This window comes from Prionailurus viverrinus, chromosome A2 (assembly GCF_022837055.1).
Source record: "Prionailurus viverrinus isolate Anna chromosome A2, UM_Priviv_1.0, whole genome shotgun sequence".
NCBI lineage: Eukaryota > Metazoa > Chordata > Mammalia > Carnivora > Felidae > Prionailurus > Prionailurus viverrinus.
The window spans coordinates 60,822,645-60,848,849 of NC_062562.1; the positions used below are offsets into that span (position 1 = coordinate 60,822,645).

At 58.4% G+C, this 26,205-nt stretch overlaps 2 protein-coding genes across 2 annotated transcripts; both read right to left on the reverse strand.

The window, feature by feature from the left end:
• Positions 1-308: 308 nt before the first annotated feature.
• Positions 309-2,999, reverse strand: MYL7 (myosin light chain 7). The gene is made up of 8 exons (XM_047836404.1): positions 2,976-2,999; positions 2,103-2,216; positions 1,888-1,963; positions 1,559-1,663; positions 1,106-1,184; positions 904-952; positions 562-576; positions 309-410 (listed from the first exon to the last, which is right to left on the reverse strand). Exons 1-8 carry the CDS (start codon positions 2,997-2,999, stop codon positions 309-311), a joined length of 564 nt encoding a protein of 187 aa, XP_047692360.1.
• A 1,595-nt stretch (positions 3,000-4,594) lies between these two features.
• Positions 4,595-17,415, reverse strand: GCK (glucokinase). The gene is made up of 10 exons (XM_047836415.1): positions 17,239-17,415; positions 12,893-13,079; positions 12,226-12,380; positions 11,167-11,286; positions 10,113-10,208; positions 9,882-9,981; positions 7,752-7,935; positions 6,696-6,851; positions 5,940-6,173; positions 4,595-5,669 (listed from the first exon to the last, which is right to left on the reverse strand). Exons 1-10 carry the CDS (start codon positions 17,413-17,415, stop codon positions 5,525-5,527), a joined length of 1,554 nt encoding a protein of 517 aa, XP_047692371.1. The 3' UTR covers positions 4,595-5,524.
• Positions 17,416-26,205: the final 8,790 nt, after the last annotated feature.

Consider the following 26,205-nt stretch of genomic DNA (forward strand, 5'->3'; position numbering starts at 1 on the left):
ATGGCTGAGCGGCCTTAGGATGCTGAGTGCAGGGCCCGCCGTGGGGCTGGTTCGGGACTGGGAGGCTGTGCTAAGCCCACAGGTTCCTCTCCTAGAGGTGTGGCCTATGTGTCCCCATCTGTGAACCGGGCAGGTGATGGCTCATAGTCACAGAACTGCATGGGGCACCTGGAGGTGAGCTGGCAAAGTGCCTGCCTCATCTCACAGACCCCTCCTGCCTGCCCCCACCCCATCTGTCACAGAGAGGCCACTACAGCAGGTCTGATCGAAAACAGCATTTATTGTGGTGACCCTGGGGGCTGCTCCGCTCACTCCTCTTTCTCATCCCCATGGGTGATGATGTAGCACAGAGACTTGTAGTCGACGTCCCCCGCCAGGTCCATGGGCGTCAGGGCGAACATCTGCTCCACCTGGGGTGGCGGGGACTGGTGAGAGGCAGTCCATCCAGCAAAGCCCGGTGGGGGCCGACCCTTCACCCCCCTCCCCATTCCCAGGGCTGTACTTTGGCCCTACGTCTCTTCGGCTGGGAGCCCCAAACTCTGAGTTAATGTTTTCTGTTACCTGACCGTGGGCAGACTAGGGACACAGGGGTGGAGGGTGGGGGCCCGAGGGGGCCATGGGGATGCCTCCCCTCCCTTCCCCGTGCTGCTTGACACTGCACGGACAGAGGCTCTTCCAGATGCCAGTGCCGCTTTCTCGTGCTCAGGCCTTTACACGCACAGCTTCTCTGGCCCAGGACACTCCCATCTAACTCCATGCCTGTCACCCTTGGTAGAGACAGTCCCTCCTGCACGGAGCCCTGCTCTAGGCCCACGAGGGTGGGGGGTCCGCAAGTCCTGCGGGGCGAGGACCCTGTGAAGGGGTCGGCAAGGGAGGGGTGTCCGAGGAACCAGGAATCCTCACCTCAGCCGGAGAGAACTTGTCTGCCTGGGTCAGGAGAAGCTGTTTGAACCTGGTGGGGGAGAGCCGACGGGTGGCCTGATGAGGGGGACGAGGCTCCTATGGCCCAGGTGGCCACCCCCAAGGCAGAGAGAGCCCCACAGTACAGGCGGGGGGTCACCCTCATCTGGGCCTCACCCCCTGTCATCCCATGGCTCACACTTACTCATCCTTGTTCACCACGCCCTTGCCACTGGGGTCAAACATGCGGAAGGCGTTCAGGATGGCTTCCTCGGGGTCTGTCCCTGGGAGCCGGAGGGAACAGGTGAGCACCCACACCCCCAGCCTCCCTGGCCCCACCAAGGAGGAACCCGGGGGGGGGGGGGTGTCATGTCCCAGAAGAGGTAGGAGCATCCTCCCTGATACACAGCATCCCTTGGGGCTCAGGGATGCTGGGCGGGCCTTGCGGGCAGGCCTGGCCGGGAGACTAGGATCTGGGACTTGGGAGTGGAGGCTGAAGGCACATTTCCCAATTCCAAGTCGGGAGCTGGGGTGAGCAGTGCCCATGGGTCTGGGGTGCAGAGGAGGACTCCATATCCTCTGGGTGGGCAAGGGCCGGCAGCGGGGTGGTCCAGCTGAGGTCTGGGCGGGGTTCAGGCAGACTCTAGGCCTGGCTCACCGTTGAGCTTCTCCCCGAAGAGCGTGAGGAAGACCGTGAAGTTGATGGGACCCTTCCCTTCCTGCAGCATGGCATCCAGTTCCTCTTCTGGGACGCTCACCTTCCCTGGGGGGGTGATAGCCACAGGGGTGGAGAGGGCCGGGGAGGGAGGTGCCCTGGAAGGAAGCTGGGCCCAGTGGGGGTGGGGCAGGGGAGGAGACAGAGGGGAGCAGAGGCAAGAGCAGTGGAGAGTAAGGGGCCTGTCCTTTCTCAGTGGGCGGTGGAATCCCGCTGACCCAGCAGCCCTGGTGAGAGCAGGCCCAGGGTGGGGAGAAGGGGGAAGTGCTCACCGAGCTGGGAGTAGGTCTCCCGAAGGTCTGACTTGCAGATGATGCCATCACGGTTCTGGTCAATGCAGCTGAAGGCCTGCGAGGTGGGGGGCAGAGTGTCTAGGCGGGAACAGCCCCCACCCAGGGAGGGCCGGAGGCGGGAGGGTCCTGGATGGCGGGCATAGTAAGGACAGGGGCCAGGACAGGTTCCAGGCCACTGGGAGTACACCACTTACCTCCTTGAATTCCTGGATCTGGGCTTGCTCGAACATGGAAAAGACGTTGGAAGAGCCTCGCTGGGCCTGCTTGGCAGCTGCGGCCTTGCCCCGGGTCCCCGCCTTCCTGCTGGCCTGCAACACGTGTGTGGGGAGAGGCCCCCGTTTCCAGGTGCACCCCCAGAGCTCCCAGGAGAGCCCAGGCCAGGGCCCTCTTCCTGTCCCCAGACACCACCTCTCCAGGCCCAATGTGGGCTCCATGACACCACCACCCCCAAACCCCTCCTGCAGCCCAAGGACAGCACCTGGTAGTCTGCTGGCCTCTGGCGACCCTACCTGACACTCACCATCCTCTCTCTGTGGCCGCCTGGTTGCTGCAAGGGGCCCACAGCCCCTTTTATGCCTCAGCCTTATCACCTGGAGCACCAAATAAGGACAGGAGGAGAGGACAGGCCCAAATTTGGTAGCCCTGCCTGGGCTGGGGGAGGACAGGGCCCCAGGCAGATTCCAGCCACGTTCCTGGTGACCTTCAGGCCCCCTGATGTGTAACATCCGGGCATGTACCCATCAGCAGCAACGTGTCCCAAGGGCAGAGCTCACAGGCTCCTGGCTGTCACCACTCTGGATGCTGAATGAGGTGTCCCCGCTGAAGGAGAAGTCTCCCCTGTTACCCTACTGCAGGTCCAGCCCATCACCTGCCCAGGCCAGGAGGACAGGAGCGCTGGCCTGGGGCCTCTATTGGCTTGGGAAGAACAGTGTGTGGCTCTGAGGATGGTCTCTGGCCTGAGCCCAGGGACTCCCAGAGGTCTGGGTGAGGATGGCTGGTCCTGGCCTCTGGCTCGCTGACAAAGGGGCAGAAGGCAGCCCTGAGCTGGCTGTGGCCCCAAACAGCACCTGCATGTGATGCTCTTGGAGCATGGTGCCCTACCCGGACCCCAAGTACCCCCTTGGACCCCCATGACAGCGGTCACGAGCCCTTCATGTGAGGCTCCACTGTGGAGCCGGAGGCCCGTCACCCTCTTCTCTGCCAGAGTCGCAGCCTCACTGGCTGCTTCCGGGCCCAGGGCAGAGAGGGGCTGGGGGCTGGGGCCTGTCTAGAACACAAGTTGGGGGCACACTGGCTGCCTGCCGCCTCTACCCCAGAACCTGGCTCTGCCCCTGGGGCGAGGGATGCAAAGAGGCCAGCTGCTGTGGCAGGGATCGGCGTCAGTCCTCCAGACCCAACGCCCCTTTCGTGTAACAGTAACTATTTTATAATTCCTCCCTGACTATAATGAAATTCATAAAATATATAACCTACCTGCAAAGAAAACTTAAAAAATCAACAGGATGCCCTGAACTGCACTGTGAAGAACAATTAGGAGGTAGTTTACACCGACACGGGTCCAACATGCGACTGCGGGGAGAGGAGCAAGTGGTAGTGATGACAAAGTGACTGGGTGACGCTCCTGCAAATTCTCGTGCGTGACTCCAATTCAAGAGAACTGAAAGGGCCTGGGGCGTGTGGGGGGCTCAGTCGGTTATGCATCCAACTCTTGACTTTGGCTCAGGTCATGATCCCACATTTCCTCAGATCCAGCCCCGCTTCAGGCTCTGTGCTGACAGTGTGGAACCTGCTTGGGATTCTCTTTCTCCCTCTCTCTTTCTCTCTGCCCCCCACTCACGTGGGTGTGCATGTGCTCTCTCTCTCTCACACAGTAAATAAACTTTTAAAAAAGCTTAAAAAAATAAGAGAACTCAAAGGCTCTGACCAGTCCCACACGAGACATCTGGGAACACAAGAGAACATCTGGACGGGGATGTGACAGCTCCCAACCACAGCTGCAGGCTGAGTTCAGAGTGAAATAATAGTCTTTCCAGATTTGCTGGTAGCTCCTGTCACTGAAAAACGAGCATATGTTCTAATCCTGTAAATGTGTTTGTAGGTAACCAAGCTAAGGTGAGAGTCGGCAGTGTCAGGCCCTGAGCTCAGCTAACTCAAAACAGGCCTCACCCAGGAGCACTGCAGGCACCTCAGCAACCCCTTCCCCCCTCACCCCATCCCTGTCACAACCCAAGTGGATCCAAGGGGACCCCTGCAGAGACCGACCAGAAGCAGGAGCAGCCCGGCCCACTTCCCAGAGCAGTGCCCTGGCCCCTAACTCCTCGCAGCCCCTCCCTGGGGCTCTCAGACACCGCAGAGCTGCTGAATGAGCAGATACGGTGGGTCCACACCCACATCCCCACAGGCAGCCAGCCGGGGCAATGCAGCACCTACCCCCACCACCCGCCAATGCTACCTCATTTCTAACCCTTAGGTCTGTGTGTCACTGCACACTCCCCATCAAGGCCGGGGGGGGGGGGGTGAATTCCAAGACATACCTAGGCTTGCAAGTGTCTGTGTGCATGTGATCAGGTCTCCCTACTGTCCCACAGCCAGTATGCACAGACATCAGAGAACACTGGTCAAGGCCATGTTCTAAATTTTTACAACTTTTATTTAAAAAACCACACAGTCCCAGGTTGGGCATGAGAGGTTGGTGTGGCACATGGAGGTCTGGTGGGAAGAGGGAGGCCTGGGGTCCCTGGGTGCTGAGTGCTGCCCGAGGTTTCTCTCCAGGCCAGCCCCATGGGAGCTGAAGACTCCATCACAGAGGTGCTCCCAGGCCTGCTGGTGGGTGGGAGTGTGGGGGGCTCCTCTTCCTCCTGGGTCCCTCTGGGCAGGGGCTGTAGGGGCTCTGTGTCTTGCACCCCCTGTGAGGGTGCATCCCAAAACCACAAACCACTGGTGGATGGCAGTAGGACAGCACAAAAGCCACCATTTCCAGGCCTCAGGGACAAGCTGCCTCCACTGTGGAACCGGTCCTGGAGCCCATCCTCTCCCACTTCCCAACCCCCACCAGGCAGGAAAACAGCCAGGCCCGGGTGGCTGGCAGCCTGGGACCCCTGTGGAACCCGGGTCTAGGTCCATCCAGGTCAGCAGGGCTGCATTCCCAGTGGGCTGAGTCCCCATGCCACCGCAGGGTCCAGAGCAGGGCCCACGGGAGGCTGACATGGCCAAAGGCGCCAAGAGGCAGGCAGTACAGAAATGCAGCAAAGTCCTGAGTGAGCAGCTCCCCTCTGTGTGGGTCCTTGATTCCAGCAGGATAGGTGGGGGGCTTGGGGGGTGGTGGTCTCCATTCCTGCTCATCTCAGCTCCCAACCCAGTCAGGGCTTTGGGCTGTCCCACCAACTGCCTCTGAGGCAAGAGGCCTGCCCTGGGCGCTGCAATTCCCCGTCCCCTCCTCCCCGCGGGCCTTTCCGCATCTTCCAGGGTCACCACGGGGATGGAAGGCGAGGCGTCCAGGTCCTTACAACGAAGAGACCTCCTCACTGGGCCAGGCTGGGGGCTCCTGTGGGGAGCGAGTCCCCGGGAGCCCAGGTCCAGCGAGCCCTGCCTCCTCCTTGCCTCGTGGCCTCTGTCGTCACTGGCCCAGCATGCAGGCCTTCTTACAGGCCACCGCGGACACCAGGGCGGCGCCTCGGCCGCTGCCTTCCTCCGACTCGATGAAGGTGATTTCGCAGCTGGGCGTCAGCCTGCGCACGATGGCGTGGAACCTCTCCTTGAAGCTGAGCAGGGGAAGCAGGGCTGGCGCCCCCTGTCTTTGCACTCCCGAAACGCCGCCCCCCCCACCCCGCCTCTTCAGAGCAGCTCAGCTTCAGGGTGCACGCAGCACGCGGAGGGGGTAAGCCTAGGGGACCCTCCCTCCTCCTCGTCTGGCAGACGAGGAGATAACCCTTGGGTCCCGGGATAGCTCGTTTCCGCTTGCGTCGCGCCCTCAGGACGCGCCACGAGGGCCGCGGGGGCCCGACGGGAAGGGCAGACGTGCGCGCGCTCACCTGGGGTGCAGTTTGTACACAGAGCCGTCCACGCCCACGGTGATGCGCATCACGTCCTCGCTGCGGCTCTCGCGCATGCGGTTGATGACGCCCGCCAGCCCCGCGGCGCACATGTGCGCGGCGCGTGTGGACACGCTCTCGCAGGCGCGGCGCACGATGTCGCAGTCGGTGGCTGAGGGCCTCAGCCCCAGAGTGCTCAGGATGTTGTAGATCTGCTTGCGGTCGCCCGAGTCGCTGCGGGGCAGGGGCGGCCGGAAGGGAGGGCGTCGCAGGAGGGTCGCTCGGCCCCGGGCCGGCCCGACGCCGACCCCGGCGGCGGCGGCCTCTACCCCTCCCCTGCCCACCTCACCCAGGCAAAGCGCTTGGGGCTCGGGCTCCGGAGAGGAGCGGGTCCGATTCCATCAGGGACCAGCAGTAAGCTGGTCACTGCGCCTCTCTCTAAGCCCAGGGTCTCCGCTCTAACCTTGGCTACACAGACGCGCCTCGAGGCTGTTGCGTGGATCAAGTGAGACGACGTCCACGGCGGTGCGGAGCCACAGAGGGGGCGCGTGGGTCGCATCAGCTGCCCAGGAGTGGGCTCCACTGCGCTCCAGCCCCCAGACCTCGCCCCCTGCGCCCCGCCCGGAGCCCCCTGCGCTCCTTGTGCCCCGCCCCTGGAATCCTGCCCCGAGCCCCCTGCGCCCCGCCCCCTGGAGCCCCGAGCCCCCTGCGCCCGGCTCCCTGGATACCGCCCGGAGCCCTTCGCGCCCAGCGCACCTCTCCACCTGCGACACGAAGCGCGTCTCGAAGGCGCCGCGCGTGCGCAGCTGCTCCGAGGCCTCCCCGCGGAAGAGCAGGTTCTCGTCCACGAGCTTCAGCAGCACTAGCCGCACCAGCTCGCCCATGTACTTGCCGCCGATGAGCTTCTCGTATCTGCACGGAGGGCGGCCGGGTCATCTCCCGCAGCCGGGGGCGGGGGGGTGGGGGAGAGGGTGCGGTGCTCAGCTGCCCCAGGGAGGTCCCCACGCGCAGCCACGAGGAGGGCCAGGTGGGGCACTTGACACTGCGTGCAAGCCCGGGTTCCTACCTGTTCCCTCATTTATCAACCTGGGTTTGGGGCCTCTGCACCCTGCCCCTCGGTCCAGCCCCTCTGAGGCCCAGGCATCGTCCCACCCCCACCGCCGTGTGATGGGTGCTGCGCTCACCGCCCAGTACCGGTGCGGTTACAGAAACTCGGGCGCGGAGGGACTGGTGACCCTCCTGGGGCCTCGGCCACCGCTCGCGGCCCTGGGCCCTGCACCCTGGTGTGCGCAGAGCTGGCGCGTACGTGCTCCGCATTTGTGAGCCCGCGTATTTTCATCGGTAAGTACACTGGGTACGACTGACAGAGCGGAGGTCATGAGGGCCAGAGACGAAGCTCAAGAATTAGGAGAGCAACGACTCAGGCTCTGTGCGGCCGGTGTAGAGCTGTCCAGGCTACACCGCAGCCTTCTGCGAAACCCTACTGTACATCCTGTGAACGTGAACAGAGGTCTACTCTGGGGAACTCTGGGCTGAACCCGTTGCTTGGGGGGTCTCAGAGCCGCCCTATGCCGGTGGTCACCTGCCGGCCAGGGGAGAGCCCGGCTCATCCGCTCACAGCCGCTCTTTCTGCGGACTAACCCTTCACATCTCTACTGTTCCGGGTTCACAGAGTGCGTGTGAGCCGAAGGAGAGAGGAGCCAGCTGGCGAAGGGATGGTCGGTTTGATTCCCCCCACCGCCCCCGGGGTGTTTAAAAACAAGCCCGTCATCTGCCTGCAGGGGCAGGACGAGGGGGAGGGGTAGTCCTTACAGCTGCTGCCCAGGGTTCAGGGAGTTCTCGTCCACCACGCGGTCGTACTCCAGCAGGAACTCGTCCAGCTCTCCGGAGTCCCCGAAGGCGCCCCACTCGGTGTTGACGCACATGCGGCCCTCGTCCCCTTCCACCAGCTCCACGTTATGCATCTCCTCCATGTAGCAGGCATTGCAGCCTGTTCCTGTGGGGGGACGCGGGGTCAGCCCCCTCCCCCCCCCCCCCCCGGAACCCGCCTCTCCACCCCCACCCTGCAGGAAGCCCCCTGTGGCCGGGTCTTCCGGGAGCCCTCCACACCCGCCACTGCATTGCACGCCTTAATGGAAAGGCGGCTCTCCCAGGCACTAGAAGACCTGGGTTTGCTGTGTGACATGGCACAAATGAGGCCACTTCTCTGGGCTTGTTCCCCTTCCTCAGGAAGGGATGGTGACACCTTCTCCTCCTATTACCCGGGGAATTGGGAGGACTCCATGAAATGTGTCCAAGCACTCTGCCACCTAGAGGTGTGTGGGGTTATGGTTTCATTCTGTTTGTGCACCAGCCTTGCTTTTCGGTATTTTCCCTGCATGTGCTTGAGCTTCTCTGGGCCCTGTTTTCAGGGGCACTCAGAGGTGAGTAAGGCACAGCCTGGGCCCCAGGGAGCAGCACGTGGGTTACTGCACATGGCGCTGGTTCTGGGATTTGTAATTTGCAGAGTCCCTTGCAGAGTGAAAAGGTGGTGTCCTTTGGTGATAAATTATCAAGTTGCAAAATGGTTTCTGAGAGTGACTGTAGGGGCAGCACGCCCCTAAAGCCATCAGGGACATCATCTCAAATGCTAGTTGTTGGAGCTGCCCAGGAGGAATGGGGGCCCAGTGATGCAGGCCCTTCCAGTTTTTTGTAGGAAAAAACCCAGAAACCCAGACTTTGATGTGCATTATCCCGATTTTTGGACTCTGGTAATTATCATAAACATATTTGTTTTGGTTTGGTTTTTAGAGAGAGAGCATATGAGCAGGGGAGGGGCAGAGGGGGAGAGAGAGAAAGAGAAAGAGAATATGTCCCAAGCAGGCCCCATGCTTAGCTCAGAGCCTGACGCCTCTGGGATCAGAGTTGAGGTTCAAGCAACTGACCCCCCCAGGCACCCCACAAACATGTGTTTAAGCCCTGAGCAGAGCGTTTGCAGGGTGGTTGTGAGCACAGGCCCCCTCTGCCGTCTGTGCTGGGCAGCAGCTTCAGGGCTCAGGCACCAAGCCGGGTGTCCTGGGGAACTGTGCCCCCACTCAGCTGCCCTGGGCAGCTCCGAAGGGGAGAGCCAGGACAGCGGGTTCCTGCAGCCTCTGTTCCATTGGTGAACTCAGAGGCAGCTTGCCATCTGAAAGTCAAGAACGGAAGCAGAAGATGTGAGAAACAAAAAGAGGGACGAAGCGGTCAGGCTGAAGGTGAGGATGTGTGTATGGCTGGAAGTGGGTTCCTGGGGGCACAGACAAGCTGCAGGTCTGGCTCTGAAGGGCCCAGTGAAGCAAACAACTTTGCCACTGACTTTCTGGGGACCCAGATCCTGGAGGCTGCAGGACACTCGAGTAGCCTGTGTGCCCAGTAGATAAGTAATCAAATGGGATTGATCCTCAGCAAACACTCCTGAGGCCTCAGGAACTTCTGGAAAGTCCTGAGGCCGGTGTGGAAGGCCCACTGGGCCAGAGCTGCCTCCACTCCCAGCACCGGCCTTCACTTCGGGGTGGGACAGGCCGGCTGCTCTGGGCCACAGGAAGACCGTCCAGGAAGGGATGACGTCACTTGTGCTAACCCTCGTCCACTTGGACAAATGTGTCCAGTTTGGTCGATTTGCCAGACAAGGTGGTGTGATTAAACCCTGACGAGCCTGACAGATGTATAGCTGCTGTGCCGTGCAGTGCTGTGCATCAGCAGTGAGCACTGGCTGCACCCAGGACACCCCTGCATCTCCCCGAGACCACCCCAGACCCTGTCACCTCTGGGGTTTCTGCCTGGCACAGGGGCCCTGCTCTGACCATCACTGACTGCTCAGTCCTCAGGTCTGGAGACCAAGGCCAGCAGGGGTGCACAGCCTTGCTCTGTCTCTCGTGGAGGCCAAGGCCCCCAGACAGGACAGGGCAGGGCATGGATCCTTACCCACAATCATGCCAACCTCACACCGGCGGTCTTCATAGTAGCAGGAGATCATTGTGGCCACAGTGTCATTCACCATTGCCACCACGTCCATTTCAAAGTCCTGCCAGGAGGCACAGAGGCAGCAGTGATGGGGCTGGTGTCCAGCCAGGTGAAGGATGCCCAGAAGGCCCTCCCTGGCATCCTGGCCTGAGGGGAGGGGGGTCCCAGGTCAGTCACGGGGAGCCACCTCACCCCTCTCCGTTTGATGGCATCACGTAGGAGCCCCACGATGTTGTTCCCTTCTGCTCCTGAGGCCTTGAAGCCCTTGGTCCAATTGAGGAGGATGCCCTGAGGGAAGAGGTGAGGTCTTGTGGCTCCTGATGGACACTGGGGGCAGGGTGAGGGTCTCCCGCTGCACAGTGCAGGAAACAGGCTCCAAGCGGACCCATACGTTTGAGAAGCATTCTCTATGAGTATTTCCTATTTCTGCAAGGCTGGGTTCCAGCCACTGTGACAGTGTTTATACTGTCAAGCCCAGAGGCATCCTCCCAGAGTAGGGATGAGGTCCTGAGGAGAGCAGCCCCATATGGAGCTGGGTTCATGTCCCCCAGGATGCCCCCTCAGGCATGAGAAGGTACCATCTGGCCCTTGGTGTGCTGTGGGGAGGGGGCTTGGGAGACCAGCATGGGATGCCGTTCCTGCCGGAAGTACCGAGCTGGCTTGTCTCTGAGAGGCCATATGTGTGTGCAACATGTTTACACTTAATGTGTGCAACTTACATGTGTACACATGTAGTTGGTGTGTGTGCACCTGTTCAGGGCACACAGTTGATGGGTGTACGTATGTATGATGTACACACGTGTGTATGCACGTGTATAACCAACGTGTGTTGGTCTGTACATGTAATTGACCTGCGTGTATATGTGCGTGTATGGTTGACACGTACATGTGTACATAGCGTCTATAATGCACGTGTGTGTATACTTCATGTGTGTGCACGTAGGGGAAGCCTCAGCCCATCGTGGTGCTACACAGCTGTGCTGGTGTCTGGTAGTCTGTGTTTGAGCCCCAGCACCGCCTCCTGAGCCTGTCTCCTGATCTCTGATGGGTGATGGTGCTGCCGGCCTGTAGGGCGCTGGGGGACTAAGGCAGACAGCATCAGCCGTGTAACCGGTTCCCAAAGTCTCCCGAAAGGTAAGTGATGGAGCCACGGGTTGGACCAAGGCTCTTCCCCAAAGGGGGCTGCACGTGAAGGCACGGCGGGGTTCATGGGGGCCCTCCGCCCCTGGCCCTGCACCTGCCCCACCTTGTCGATGTCCTCGTGCCTCACGGGGAAGGAGAAGGTGAAGCCCAAGGGCAGCTTCTTGTGCTTCATCTGGTGCTTGTCCAGGAAGTCGGAGATGCACTCAGAGATGTAGTCAAAGAGCTGGAGGACACACAGCAAGCTGGCCGTCAGCCATGGGAGAGCTGGCTGCGGGACCCCTGCTGCGGGACTCCTGCCCAAGGCCGTGCACTGTCAGCCTGTCCCTCCCGGCGGACCCAGTGACATCCAGCCACAGACTCTGGACAGAGGCACAGCCCTGGCCGTAATGTTGATTTCTGTCTCCACCACCCGCTGGCCTCCAGCCTGCCCGTGTGAGCCTGTCTGCAGCACTGGGTATTGCCCCCTGCTGGCAGCTGGGGCTGCAGGAGGCATCCGCACCATCCCTGCTGCCTTGTTTCATGTCCAGTCCCACAGCATGCAGGGGTGTGGTGAGGTCCAGGCTGCCACGGGACTCCTGCCTTGAAACCCTCTGCCTCTGCCCACCTCCCCCAAGGGCTCATTGTACTTCTGCACCCTCTCCTGAGTCCCCCCACCATGGGCAGACGTGATGACTGCAATCACCCCACTTGATGTCCATGCTGGTGGAAGGTGATGGGGTGACACATAGGGAGACGGCAGAATGGGCTGTGTGCCCATTGGAGGGGCATGTTCCCGCAGCTGCTGTCACATGTCTGGACTTTCTGGAAAACTGGGCAGGAATGTGACCTGCTGGGGCCATGCCTGGTGGCCACTCAGCCCCCTCCCTGGGCCCTCTGAGGCCGAGTAGCTCTCCTGCCAGTAGGTGCCCCTGCCCCTGGTGGACAGGTAGGCCGTCCTGCCAGGACGAGGGAGTGCTGAGATCCCAGGCAGACTTGATCCCAGCCCCTGGCCCCCAGCTCCCCAGGCCCCTGACCCCCAGTCCCCTGGTCCCCATCCCCAGTCCTCTGGCCTCCCAGCCCCAGCGCCTTGGCCCCAGCCCCACGGGCCCCTGGCCCCTGATGCCCAGCCCCCACCCTGGCCCCCCAGCCCCCAGCCACCCAGCCCCTGCCCCTCACTGCTCACCATCTCAGCAGTACCCGTCATGGCGTCCTCGGGGATGGAATACATCTGGTGCTTGGTCTTCACGCTCCACTGCCCCTCTTCGCCCTCCCCCACCTTCACCAGCATCACCCTGAAGTTGGTGCCTCCCAGGTCCAGGGAGAGGAAGTCCCCAACTTCTGCAGCCACAGGGAGAAGCACATCAGCCTCTGGGTGCCAGCCGGCAGGACCCCAAGACCAGGGAGGGAAGGAGAGGAGGGCAGGGTGGGGCTCAGAGGAGCTGGACAAGGGGCTGCTGGCGCCAGGCATCTGGGGATCCCTAGAGTCAAAGGTGAGCTAGAGAAGTCAGTGGAGTCCCCTGCCTCAGACAAAGTCACGCCAAGCCCAGGGCCCAAGTGAAGGCCTAGTGAAGGGCCCAGACTCAGGATTGGGCTTGGGGTTCCCCCCACTGACCAGAGAACCGGTTTCTCAAGATGACAAAAACAGTTTTCCTGAGGTGGGGGCTGGGGGCAGTTATCCTTAAGATGCAGGGTTGGGCCAGTGGAGCTGTCCTGAGCCTCTGGGGACAGTCCGAGCTGTCAACACGGACTCTGGCTGCCTCTGCCCCCTGGGACCGGGGACAGCCGCCTCCAGGTGAGGAGCTACCAGCTCCCCAGTGGGTCCCGCCCCTGCCTGTCCCGGGCCTCGGTACCAGAGCCTTCTGGGGTGGAGCGCACGTAGGTGGGCAGCATCTTCACGCTGGCCTCCTCGTGGGTCTCCAGCCGCAGGCCTCGCGCCATCTCCTTCTGCATCCGCCACATCACCTTCTTCAAGTCGGCCTCCTGCAGCTGGAAGTCGGCCAGGATCTGCTCTGCCTGCGGGGGTGGGGGTGAGAGCAGCTGGGGGGGGTGAGAGCAGCTGGGAGGGTGAGGGCAGCTGGGGGCGTGAGGGCAGCTGGAGGGTGTGAGGGCAGCTGGAGGGGGTGAGAGCAGCTGGGGGAGAGAGCAGCTGGGGGGAGAGGGCAGCTGGGGGGAAGTGAGAGCAGCTGGGAGGGGTGAGAGCAGCTGGGGGGGGAGAGGCAGTTGGGGTGTGAGAGCAGCTGGGGGTGTGAGAGCAGCTGGGGGTGTGAGGGCAGCCGGAGGGGTGAGGGCAGCTGGGGGGAGAGAGCAGCTAGGGGGGAGAGGCAGTTGAGGGGGTGAGAGCAGCTGGGGGTGAGGGCAGCTGGAGGGGTGAGGGCAGCTGGGGGGAGAGAGCAGCTAGTGGGGAGAGGCAGTTGGGGGGGTGAGAGCAGCTGGGGGGGTGAAGGCAGCTGGAGGGGTGAGGGCAGCTGGGGGGAGAGAGCAGCTGTGGGGGGAGGGGTAGCTGGGGGGAGAGAGCAGCTGGGGGGAGTGAGGGCAGCTGGGCGGGTGAGGGCAGCTGGGGGTGCAGGGGTCCCACACGCACCAAGGGCCTCCCTCGTCCTCCGGCCCTGGGTCCCAGATGAAAACAGCAGAGTTCCGAGAGCAGTCCCTCAACATGTGTGGCCTGAGGGATGCCGAAGGGTGGGGTGCAGACAGGGCAGCCCCCCTCGGTACTGCAGATGCCTGCCGTGGGGGGAGGAAAGTGCCGCCCAGGACAGTGAGTGGGTCATGGCTGCAAGAGCCTGTTGGGAGCCTGTCTGGCGGCCAGCGGGCAGCTGGCATTACCGCCAGAAAGCTCTGGTCGTCCTGCCTCTACGAATCCATACCCAGGGACTGAGGGGAGCAGTGTGCACGGAGGCACAGGTGTAGCACATTCAAGGAAGGCAGTGCCTCCCCAGGTCCCAGGGACAGCCTGTGACGGGGCTAAGCCAAGCACAGCTATCCTGCGCCCTTTTGCTGGGGATCTGGTTGAGCATCAAGCAGGTGGCCCAGTTCCAGCCAATGACAGGGAGAGAAGCCTGGCTTTAGCAGGACCATCCCTTCCTGGAAGGTCAGTGCCCCTCCATTCTGTGAATGCAGGTTTATAAGGGTGTGATGACCGGCACCAGAGCAGCTGCCCTGTAGCAAGGTGGAGGCGAGGCTGAGGGAAGAGCTGTTGGCAGACCACCAACGGTGGGAAGAGAGGCAGGGCAGCCCCGCCTGAGGGGGTCGCGGATCTTGGCTGGCTCTGCACCCACCCACCTCCAGGCAGTGATGGGGGAGCAAACACTGATCACCGAAAGCCGCAGTTAAGGCAGGGCTTTCATTCCCTGCACCCGACAGCATTTCTGATGGACACAGACCTTTGCTTAGGAACCATGTCTCCTTTCGAGTGACATTCCCTTAGGACCCTTCGAGTCTCCATACTTAGAGTTTGAGCCCAGGGAATGTCACAAAGGGATGGGGCTGAATAAATTTTGTGACTAGACACAGAACCACACACCAGTGTTTGCAGGGCCATTTGCGGTTCCAGGCTGTCCCTGCCCGAGGCTGTCCCTCCAGGGCACAGCGCTAGACGCCCTCACCGCCCTCACCGCTCTCACCGTTTGGGAAGCGATCCAGGCGCATTCGCAGAGGCCTGGGGCTGCAGTCTCGCAAACATAAAGTGCCAGGAAGGAGTAGAAACATTAACATTTGCAGAATTCTGCCAACACGCCGTGCCTGGAGCTGAGTGCACCACATAAGCTGCCTCCCATCCCATCACAGTGTCACAGCACCACAGCGTCACAGCATCAGTGTCACAGCGTCACAGAGCACGGGGAGCAGCCACCAGCAGCTGCTCATCTTCCAGATGGAGCGAAGGCTCTAAGAACCTCAAGTGCAGGTGCGTCAGCCAGCTTGCTTCCTGGCCAGCGCCCGAGGCCGCACATGCAAGAGCTGCTGTCTGAGGCCCTCAAGAGGCTGTTGGGCGGCTTCCCAACACAGAATTGTCCCAGGGACCGACTGTAAGACATCGCAGCCTCCGTGAAACAGAGGCAGACCCTGCGCAGGTCCAGCCTCAGGCCCTGCTGGGCCGCGTCCTGGCCCATTTGCTGTGACACCCCCCCCACACACACACTCGGCATGGCTGGAGCCCAGTACAGGAGGGGCTTTTCACCCTCTGTGTCCAGGCCCACCTGGCTCCCTGCCACTGACATCGGGTGAAACCCCAACTTGGCCGGCCGGCTTCTAGGTCCTCTAGAAAGACCCTTCTGTGGAACCCCGGAGATCACAGGAAGTCACACACCTGGTCAAAGAGCAACCTGGACTTACTAATGTTTCATTCCACCCAGCAACTTCTGTCCAAGATCCTGTTCTGCAACAGCATGGTGCTTGGCCAGCTGGGACTCTAGAAGACCCCATGTCACCCAGACCTTCCTGTCCCTGCCGTCCCTTCCCAGACACCACACAGCAAGGAGGGGACAGTGCACAGCAGGGAGGGGAGGGGACAGTGCACAGTAGGGGGGACACTGCACAGCAGAGAGGGGAAGGGACACCACACAGCAGGAAGGGGACAGCCCACAGCAGAGAGTGGACAGCCCATAGTAGGGAGTGGACACTGCACAGCAGGGAGGGGACAGCACACAGTAGAGGGGGATACTGCACAGCAGGGAGAGGACAGAACACAGCAGGGGAGGGAGGGGACAGTGCAAGGTAAGGAAGCCCCTTGTCTGAGGGGGAGTGAACCCGTGAGGTGATGTTTGTTCACTAGAACCTGATTCCATTCTGTAAATAAAGTTGCATCAATGTGGGTTTCATTTGTCCAGTGCAATATTCTCAAAAACTTAAATTTGCTGCCAACGTTTAAATACAGCCACTTTCCCAGGCAAATCTGGATTTCTGATGGCATTTCTGTAACTGTAGGTCTTGGGGCGGCCACTGCTTGGGCAGGGTGTGTGGTGTGGAGGCCCATGTCTGGTAATGTGGGGCATGCAGGGAACACGGGGTCACCTGCCCTCGCAGCATGCCCTGCCCAAGCTGGGCACTGCAGGGTCCAGCACTGTCCACACCGCAGGACCGTGGGGACCCATTCATTCCCCTGCCCACCCTGCTGTGTTCATTCCCTGTTCCTGGGGGTACAGGCTGGGGAGGGATGCTGGGAGGGTCTGTGGCAGTGGTCCAATACTCTGGCTGGCCGCAAGCTGACACTGGCCTCCAGCTGACCTTGCCTCTCACTGTGGGAGGTGCACACCCCTCAGACGCATCAGGGCCCGCAGATGCCACATGTTGTCAGCACCCAACCCTGACAGGAGGGGCTCTGACCTGCTCAGCCCCCTCCACCCTCAAGGCTGAGTGTCTGGGGGACATGGGTGGGGCTCAAGTCATGGGGTGGGAGTCTGCCTCACAGACCCCTTGGGAACATCCCAGACCAGGCCCTGCTCAGAGCTTCTGCAGTTCTCCCTTATCCTGCAAAATCACCCCAGGACCCAGGTACCGTAGGGGTCCCTGTTCTTACAAATGAGGAAACTTTCCTCAGCCCACGGCGCCAGCCGGGGGCCCACCTCCCCACCCCACTGGGCTGCTTCCTGCCCTATTTCAGGCCCCAGACCCCACTACAAAAGTCTCCTACGGGTGTCATGCTGCTGTCAGTCACACTGGCTTAAAAGACTTGCCTGGGAAAGTCATGGTGTTGCCTGAGAAGCTCCAGGAAGCTGCCTGCCCCTCCAGACCCAGCCTTGGGAGAACAAAGCTCACACAGAGCCTGTCCCCCTTTTCCCCACAACTACCACCCACCCCCTGCTTGCAAGGAGGCCACAGGACACATCACTAGGGCTCATGTCTATACCCAAACATGGAGGGGGGGGGTCTCTTGCTGATTGTCTCCCCCACGTTCCAGGCAGTGTTTCTGGCGCCCTGGCCTGGGCTCTGCAGGAAGACAGACTGCCCAGTGCTCTCCGACTCGGGGGCATGTCCAACTGGTTCTTCTGATCCTCATGGTAGGCCTGGGACTGGCACTGGGGATCCTTTTCCTCAGGAATATGTGGGCAACTGGCCCAGGGTTGCCCACTGTGTGTACAGCCACTGAGGTCCCACGAACACAGGGGCCAGGCTGCAGCTGGACACGTGGCAGGGCCCCCACTGCCCTCCAGAGCACTGGGACAGGCTCAGGGACCTCAGTCCTTGACTCTCAGGGGCCTACAGCAGTCTCAGCCTGCTGGCACAGGAGCAAGTACCCTAGAGACCCCTCCTGGCAAGTCTGCACCATGGGTGTCAGGATAGGCAGTGACAGGGCCAGTGACAGGCACAGCTGCCTCTTGGCCCAGATGCCTCCTTCCAGGGGCACAGCACCACCCGACGTCTGCTCTGCTGAACCCATTGCCCTGTGTGCCCCCCTCGTGGCTCTGGGATGACCCTCACCAGATTCAAGGGCATCTGGGTCTGGCTCCTCATGGCATCCATTGCCATCTCTCCAAGGGGCCAAGAGGTAGGATTTTGGGGAGGTGGGGACACTCCTACCTGCTGAGAGGCAGGGAGGGCAGCAGCCCTGGAGATTGAGGTCCACCTGGGCAGGTGTGGGCCACCTTGCCAAAGAGCTGCCCTCGGCAGACTGCCCGGGGCTTCTGCACCTACTGAGCCCAGCAGGCAGCTGCTGAAATATTCTGCCCACTGCCACCAGGTCGGTCAGGGCAGAGGGCAAAGAGGGCCTACCTGGGGTCAGGGCTGACAACAGGCGCGGGGACAAGGCCGTGGAGCGGTGTCCACGACCTCTGCACAGTGGTGTGGGGATTAGCTGCCCAGTGATTCTGGGGAGGGGACAGGACTAGTCCATGTGGCCTCCAGTCCTCGGATGTGCCAGGGCTGGTGGTCAGCACGCTGGGGGGCAGGAAACCGCAGTGGAGAGCCCCCCACACATGGAGGGGCAGGGAAGAGCCTGGCCCGCACAGGCCAGAGAGGGGGACAGGGGATCCCTGGCAGACTTTCATCTGAAGAGGGGTCCGACCTGCGTTTCCTACGCTCCGGGGGTGGGGGTGGGGTGGGGGTAGGGCTGTGCTGCGCCGGGGTAGGCGGGAGAGAAGGTGGGGACCAGACCCTCGCCTGGCCTAGGCAGACCCCCAGGGAGCTGGATGCTCAAGGCTCCCCTCCCCTCCTCTGGGGGTGGGGTGCGGGCGTGTCCCTTCGGCCAATCAGCCGCAGGATTGGTCCGTGGGCGTGCGCAAGACCTCATTCGGGCCAATGAGAGCGGAGCCCAGGGGAGGGGGGCGGGGCGGGAGAAGAAGTGGGGTGAGCTGTGGAGGAGCCGGGTGGTAGGTGGCAGGTAGAGGGCGGGGAGGTAGGTGGGAGGTAGGGGGCGGGGAGGTGGGGGGACCGTCTGCCGGGTGGAGGGCCCAGGGCCATCCCCCCCAGGTGACAAATACTTGTTTCCTTCCGGGCTTGTAAACCGTAAACTGCCTCCAAACTGTCAAAACTTGCCTCTAAAGGTCAGGAGGTCATTCTTGGGTTTTGGGCCTGCAAGGTCCAGGATGGAACTCGCTCTGGATGCTGGATGGTGCACAGCGCCCCCCCGCCCGCGGAATGAACTTGTCAAGCCCCGTGGCACCTGCCAGGCCATGCTAAAATTAGCAGGGGCTCCTGAGTGATTAGGGTTAGGGATGGTGGGTGGACAGAATGCCAGGCTCTCCCGCCAATGGCCAGTGCGGTCACCCAGAAGAAATCCTTGACAAGATCAATCCCTTTCCTAAAATAGAGCGAAAGCGCCTTCACTACACCCTAGTGTGATGGGTCACTGACCCACCAGTCCCTGGCTCTGAGCCACTGTTTTTTCTGTGTGTGTGAGGCAGTGGCACTCGTTCCAGGTTTGGATGGGGCAGGGCTTCTGGACCAGCTGCCCTTCTCCTGTGCACAGCACCTGGGAAGAGGCTCCGGGTCCTCTGGCTCTCTCCTCCTGGAGGCAGGGGTGGACAAGGCCTCCACCTTTCTAGTCTGTCGGACTTGCGCTGCCCTCTCTAGCTTGCACTCTGACCAGCGTGCATCCTTCCCCAGAGCCCGTTCCTGGGGCCACCTCCTTGCATTCTGGGTGTCCAGTGTGGCAGGAAGAAGGTCCTAACATCCCTACACCAGTCAGTCCTGCGGAGCCAGACTCCCAGCCCTCCTATGCACCACCAGTTGCCTCATGTCACTGCTTCCTCTTTAGATGCGGAGGTGACACCAAATGGCTCAGTACTAGACTCCACATGAGGGTCTGACCTGTCCAGAGAAGAAGGTCCTGGAAAGGCTGGACCTCAGAGACAATGGCTTATGAGGGACATACTTAGAGCCTTTGGTGTCTCAAGGGTGGTCCTAAAGAGGAGTGGATAAACATAGTTTCTGCTTAAGGGTTCTTAAAAACAACAACAGTGCAGAGCTGCCCGACAGTGGGCTCCCCCCCCTTAATGGGGAGAGGCAGCAGGACATGTGACAGAACAGGGTCACAGGAAACCATTCTCATCCCTTGATCACTCAGAAAGCGGAGCAACAGCACTATTTCATTTTCTTCTTAATTTATCTCTAGGAAATAATCTGACATGTTTAGTGATAGAAGTTCTAGGATCAAAAGTGGCACACACAAACAAAAAGTGGCACGTGACCCACATATCCAAGTACAGGCAACCAGTTCAATCAGTTACGCTACATTCACGAGTCACGGAAGATGGTAGGACTGATCTGCCTTTGCTGGCGTGGAAAGATGCCCGTGACACGCTCTCTAAAGAGAATGTGCTGGCTCCGAGAGGGCCTCCAACCAGCCCTCCTCTGTCATTTGCCCCCTGTGCGGTCCCCACTGATGCTGAGTAAGCCTAGCCTGTGTAAGTATGAGGATATTGCAGAAATGGCAGTGTGACTTTTGAGGCGAGGCCGTCAGAGACACGGTGGCTTCCACCTCGCTCTCTCTCTTGGATTCTTCACCCTTCACAGGCTTGGCCAGTGCCAGCCTGGGAGGACAGGCAGGTCCTAAGGGGAGGTCTCCTGAGAAGAACTGAGTCCAGGCTCTGAAGGATGGAGGTTCACAGTTAAATTGTTCAACTTGGCTGACCCTGTATCCCCATGGGATAGAAAACAGGGCCAGAGCACCCAGCACGAGGGGCACCTGTGCGGGGTCTCTCTGCACTGATGCAACGGGGCCTGGAGGTCAGCACAGTGTTGCAAGTGTTTGCTTACCGCGGGGTAGACTGGCTGTGCCCTCGTGTGAGGGCCGGCCCAGGCCCGGGCCCAGGGGAGGGAGGGTGTCAGGCACAGAGCAAGGCGGAGTTGAGCCTAGATGCCACAGAACATAAGGGGTCATGACACCGAGCCCCCAGCGGCCTCCACACACTGCCTGCTGTCCCACATGCTTTATGTGGACCACAAATGACCTGTGAACTCAGGGCTGGCACTTTTTACGTGGAGAAACCGAGGCCCATGGGAAAGGTCCCCAGGTCAGCCTGACCCCAGGTGTGCTGGAAGGTCAGTCAAGGCCAAGCACACACCAGGGATCAGGAAATAGCCTCTGGAGCTGCTTCCAGGCTGGAAATGTTCAGAGACCTCAGCTTCAGCTGGCAGGTGAAGCGTCATAGCCTCCGAGGTCTGCAGTGCCCAGGGCTTGCTTCTGACAGCAGGTGGGGCTGGGGCAGGAGGCCTGGGCAGAAAGGGGCAGAGTGAGAGTGAGGGAGAGGAAGGGTTCTGCACATTGGTAGGCAGAGTGATGGATCCTCCAGGACCCCTTGTGGGGGAGGCAGGGTAGTGCTGGGGTAGAACAGGACTGTGAGGACTGACTGCCTGAAGACTGACTGCCATTCTCTGCCTGTAGGACTTGGGCAAGTCACTTAATTTCCTGAGCTTCAGTTTCCCTATCAGTAAAGTGGAGATAACAATTTCCTTCCCTCACAGCGCTGTTGACAGGACAGGACAGTGCAGATAAGATTCTTGGCTATCCACACTATTCAATAACTTGTAGCTATTTTTGCTACCAGAGGTTGCTTTAGTCCCCGGGTCAGAGTTTAGAACACAGGCCATCCCATACTCTAGGTCTATGTGGGTCTAAAGCCAATCTTCTGTCCCTGTGCCTGCCGATTATTTTGTAGTGTTCTAAGGAGACAGGCAGGGAGCACAGTCTTTTTGATACCCGCCTTGCCCTAAATCAACGAGGCTTATCATCTGAAAAGAGAATGATTGGGGGACACCACAAATAATGGTGGAGAGAAAGAGAGAGAGAGAGAGAGAGAGAGGAACCATTGGCTCAGTTGTGATCATGTGCCATTTGGCGTCACGTACAACTTGTATTACAAGACATCACTCGTTTTTCTTCTTTTAAAAAAAATTTTTTTAACGTTTATTTATTTTTGAGACAGAGAGAAACAGAGCATGAATGGGGGGAGGGTCAGAGAGAGAGGGAGACACAGAATCGGAAGCAGGCTCCAGGCTCCGAGCTGTCAGCACAGAGCCCGACGCGGGGCTCGAACTTGTGAACCACGAGATCATGACCCGAGCCGAAGCCGGACACTCAACCGACTGAGCCACCCAGGCGCCCCTCATTTTCAAATTAAAATTGTTAGAAATGTTTGCTCATCTTGCAGAACCCTCGCAGAATAAGTTACTTGCAATCCAAGATTCTGCTGTATTTTGGAACTGGGGAGTCTGATCAGACAGTTACAGCAGCCAGGGGAGTGCTAGAGAAGGGAGAGGTTGCTGATGGCTTGTGAGTGAGCAGTGTGCACAAACCAGCCGCCACACCTGATCCCTGTCATGGCATGGGGACAGAGCCCGTGTCCCGAGAGCAGCTGGCTGACTGAGGCTGTGTGTGTATTTTGCTTACTCTGGGTTTCTTGAGGGCCTAGTGCACACCTTGTCTTTGTTTCAGCTCCAGCCCTAGCAGCTTCCCTGGCCACATGTAGCAGAGGACTTAGAGAGATACACAACGCCAGTTCAATGTTTTTGCTTTTGTTTTTGTTTTTTGTGTGTTTGTTTGTTTTTAAATACAGATATTTAAGGAATTCTCTGTCAGGTCAGGTTTCTCTGATGCAGAAACATCAGAATGGAAACTTCTCCAGTGACCACATACAAATACAGACTTTGAAAAACATTAAAAAATAAATACAGACTTTGCAGAAAATAGTTTGGAAAAGTCACTATACAAATGGACAACTGCAGTCCTCAACAAGCAAGAAAACCAATCCTTATGGGGGAGAATCTAGTGTCCAGAGCTGCCATACTATACTACTCAAATGCCAAGGTCTCGGGGCACCTGGGGGGCTCAGGTCATGATCTCACAGTCTGTGAGTTCGAGCCCCGCGTCGGGCTCTGTGCTAACAGCTCGGAACCTGGAGACTGTTAGGATCCTGTGTCTCCCTCTTTCTCTGTCCCTCCCCTGCTTACACCCTCTCTCTCTCTCTCTCTCTCTCTCAAAAATAAGTAAACATTTAAAAAACCTTAATGCCAAGTTCTCAACAACAACAAAATTACAAAGAATACAAAGAAACAGAAAAATACGGTGCATTCATAGGAGAAAAAGAATTAATAGACATTATCCCTGAGGAAACATTGAAATTACCAAAGACATTCAATTAAACACATTCAATGAGCTAAAGGAAACCACAGACAAAGAGCTAATGGGAATTAAGAAAATGATGTATGAATAGATAGAGAATGACAATAAGAAGTAGAAGTTATATAAAGGAACCACACAGAAATTCTGGAGCTGAAAAGTACAATAGCTGAAATGAAAAACATAAAATGCTAGAGGGGTTCAACAGCAGATGTGAGCAGGCAGAAGACAGAGTCAGTGACCCCAAAGGGAAGACAGAGGCTATCCAGTGTGCTCGACAGAAAGGGAAAAGAGTGACAGAAAATGAACAGAACCAGAGGAAACTTCAGGGTGCCATGAAACACATCAGCATGAGTATTGCAGGAGTCCCAGAAGGTGATGAGAGACGGAAAGGGGCAGAAAAAGTATTTGGAAAAAACACGGGGATGGGGCGCCTGGGTGGCGCAGTCGGTTAAGCGTCCGACTTCAGCCAGGTCACGATCTCGCGGTCCGGGAGTTCGAGCCCCGCGTCAGGCTCTGGGCTGATGGCTCAGAGCCTGGAGCCTGTTTCCGATTCTGTGTCTCCCTCTCTCTCTGCCCCTCCCCCGTTCATGCTCTGTCTCTCTCTGTCCCAAAAATAAATAAATGTTGAAAAAAAAAATTAAAAAAAAAAAATAAATAAAATAAAACAAACAAAACACGGGGAAACAACTTCCCAGACATAATGAAACACATGAATATACACATTCAAGAAGGCTCAAACCATAAAATTTTTTTTAATTTTTTTTAACGTTTATTTATTTTTGAGACAGAGAGACAGAGCATGAATGGGGGAGGGGCAGAGAGAGAGGGAGACACAGAATCAGAAGCAGGCTCCAGGCTCTGAGCCATCAGCCCAGAGCCCGACACGGGGCTCGAACTCAAGGACCACAAGATCGTGACCTGAGCTGAAGTCAGACGCTTAACCAACTGAGCCACCCAGGCGCCCCTCAAACCATAAAATTCTTAGAGGAAAACGTATGTGCAAATCACGACCTTGTGTTTGGCAATGATTTTTCTTAAATATGACCCCCAAAATAGGTAAATTTGACTTTATCAGAGTTGAAATCTTGTACATGAAAGCCCACTGTCAGGACAGTGAGATGACACCCACAGGATCTGTCTGATGAGGGTCTGATATGCAGGTTTTAGTACAAAGAACTCTCACAACTCAGCGACAAAGAGACAAACGACCCAGTTGAAAAACGGGCAAAGGATGTGAACAGACACTTCTCCAGAGAAGACAGACCAGTGGACAGAAAGCACACGAGAAAATGCTCAACGTCAGTAACATTTAGGAAACACAGACCAAACCACAGTGAGATGCCACGTGAAGCCTTCGCGGGCAGCTAGATTACACATCAAAAGGACGTGTGGCTGGGGTTGTGGAGAGAGTGACACCACACACACTGCTGGCGGCCGTGTGAACTGGTTCAGCTGCTGTGGAAAACACGGGCCGCCCAGCGATTGCGGGCCTGGGTACACTCCCCGCAGAACCCAAACGAGGGACTCAGACACCTATGCGTCAATATCTGTCACCATGCTATTACCATGGTGAGCAAACACGCGGGCACACACACTGTTCAGTCATGAGACGCGATCTGGTCCTGACACGCGCCCAATGGTGGCGCCCAATGGCTGCGCTCAGTGACCTAAGCCAGACCCAAGGACACATGGTAGGTGACCCCGCTGACGTTAGATGCGGCACATTCATAGTGACGGTAAGCAGATCGTGGCTCCCAGGGGAATGTGGGAGGAGGGATGAGGTCTTCCTGACTTTCTCGCTGGGACAACGGAAGGGTTTTGGAAGAAATGGTGACAGTTCCACAATATCAAGAATGTAATCAGTGCCACAGAGTTGTACATGTAAAAAGTGGTTCAAGTAGTGAATTTTATGTTTTACCACAATAAAAAAGGAGAGAATTGGGGGTGCCTGGCTGGCTCAGTCGGTAGAGCACGTGACTCTTGATCTCAGGGTGGAGAGCTCAAGCCCCATGTTGGACGTGGAACCTACTTGGAAAGAGAGAGAGACTGATGGCCACGCTGCTTATTTTACAGTTAAATCATGTCTCTTCCTTCCCCAGACGGGTCAGCACTCAAGCATGCACTCTGCAGGCACCTCGCACTGGGGGTGTGAGCAGGGCAGGGAAGTCAGCGTCTTCTGGACCCCCTGGACTAGACATAAGCCTGAAGTGTTTTGAGAGGGCCCCTTCAGTTGTCTGGTTAACAAAGAGCCTCGGCCCTACGGCGAAGACTCATTTGATGGCAAGGCCCTGTCACCATGACCTTAGATGCTACTAAGCCACCAGGGGGAGGGTTAGGGTTAGGGGTTAGGGGCTAGGGTTAGAGTTAGGGTTAGGGGTTAGGGTTACAGCTGAGGTTAGGGTTAGGGTTAGGGGTTAGGGTTAGGGTTATGGAAGAAGGAAGAAAGTAGATGTGAAAACCATAACTGAGAGAGAGCCCGGTTACTGTTACTGTCTGTGAGCCTGCAGGTGGTACGTCTTCGTAGTTTTTGAGGAACTGTTTTGTGAAAGCCTGATGGGTGTGGCCTGAAAATTCCATTGCTCTCTCAAGCCACAGAATAACCCGTGGGCCTTAAACTTTGTCGTAGAGACGTAGGGTGTGAAGGGGTTTTTTTCTTGGAATGTTGGCTCACAGACGGATCCCCCCAAGTGTGAGGCTTATGCCACTGCTTTTTCTCCACAGGGAGCAACCTGAGTCCCTGGAGACACGTGTCCCAACCTGCCTATCTTCTGTATTCTCTATCTTTCCCTCTTTCAATGTGGATGTTTGCTGAAGACACCTGCATGTGCTCCCCTCACCCAGAAGTGTGGAAGAACACAAGCTTCCATGGCTCCCAGACCACCGGTTCACCCTCAGTGGTGCGTGTACGCAGCGGAGATGCCCACACTGGCCCCTGCTATGGAGGCTGCGCGTGATTTGGTGTCATTGCCTTTGTAGGCGATGAGTGTGCATTCCATGGTGAAGAACATAGGCATTCGTGGACATGCAGTGGCCGGGTGTGTGGACCGTGGAAGAGACTGCCAGGTATGGGCCACAATGCACCATGGTAACAGCACCAGGCATGTGGCTGGCCTGCGTTCTATATTCCTAGCCTCCCTGGCAGTGACTCGTATCTGTGAAATTTGAGCAGAAATGATCTGTCCATTTGTGGGTCAGGCTTTTCAGAAGTGAATGGTGCTTCCAGGGTCTTTCTAAACTTTATGTGGGCTACTCGGGCAGGGAGATGAGGAAGAGGCCCCAGTGGCTGGCTAACACCTGCACCTGGTTATTAGGGGAGTGAGAGATACAAGTCCACGGAGTTGACATATTTCCTGTTTTGGTGAATTGGCTACAGCAATTAAGCGTGGCCTAATTAATACCCAGAATGATAGCATCAGTGAACAAAAACAGAGATCAGAAAGGGCCTTGAATCGCTTTGTAGTTACCATTATCGAGTACCTAATTTGTGCTCTGTCTGAGGTTACGGAAGTGACTCATGTTCAGTTCTGTAGCTGCGAACAATCTGGCAGAAGAAATAAGCAAATAACCAGCTCAAGCTGACGCTGGCAGAGCACGGCGTCTTTCGGGGGT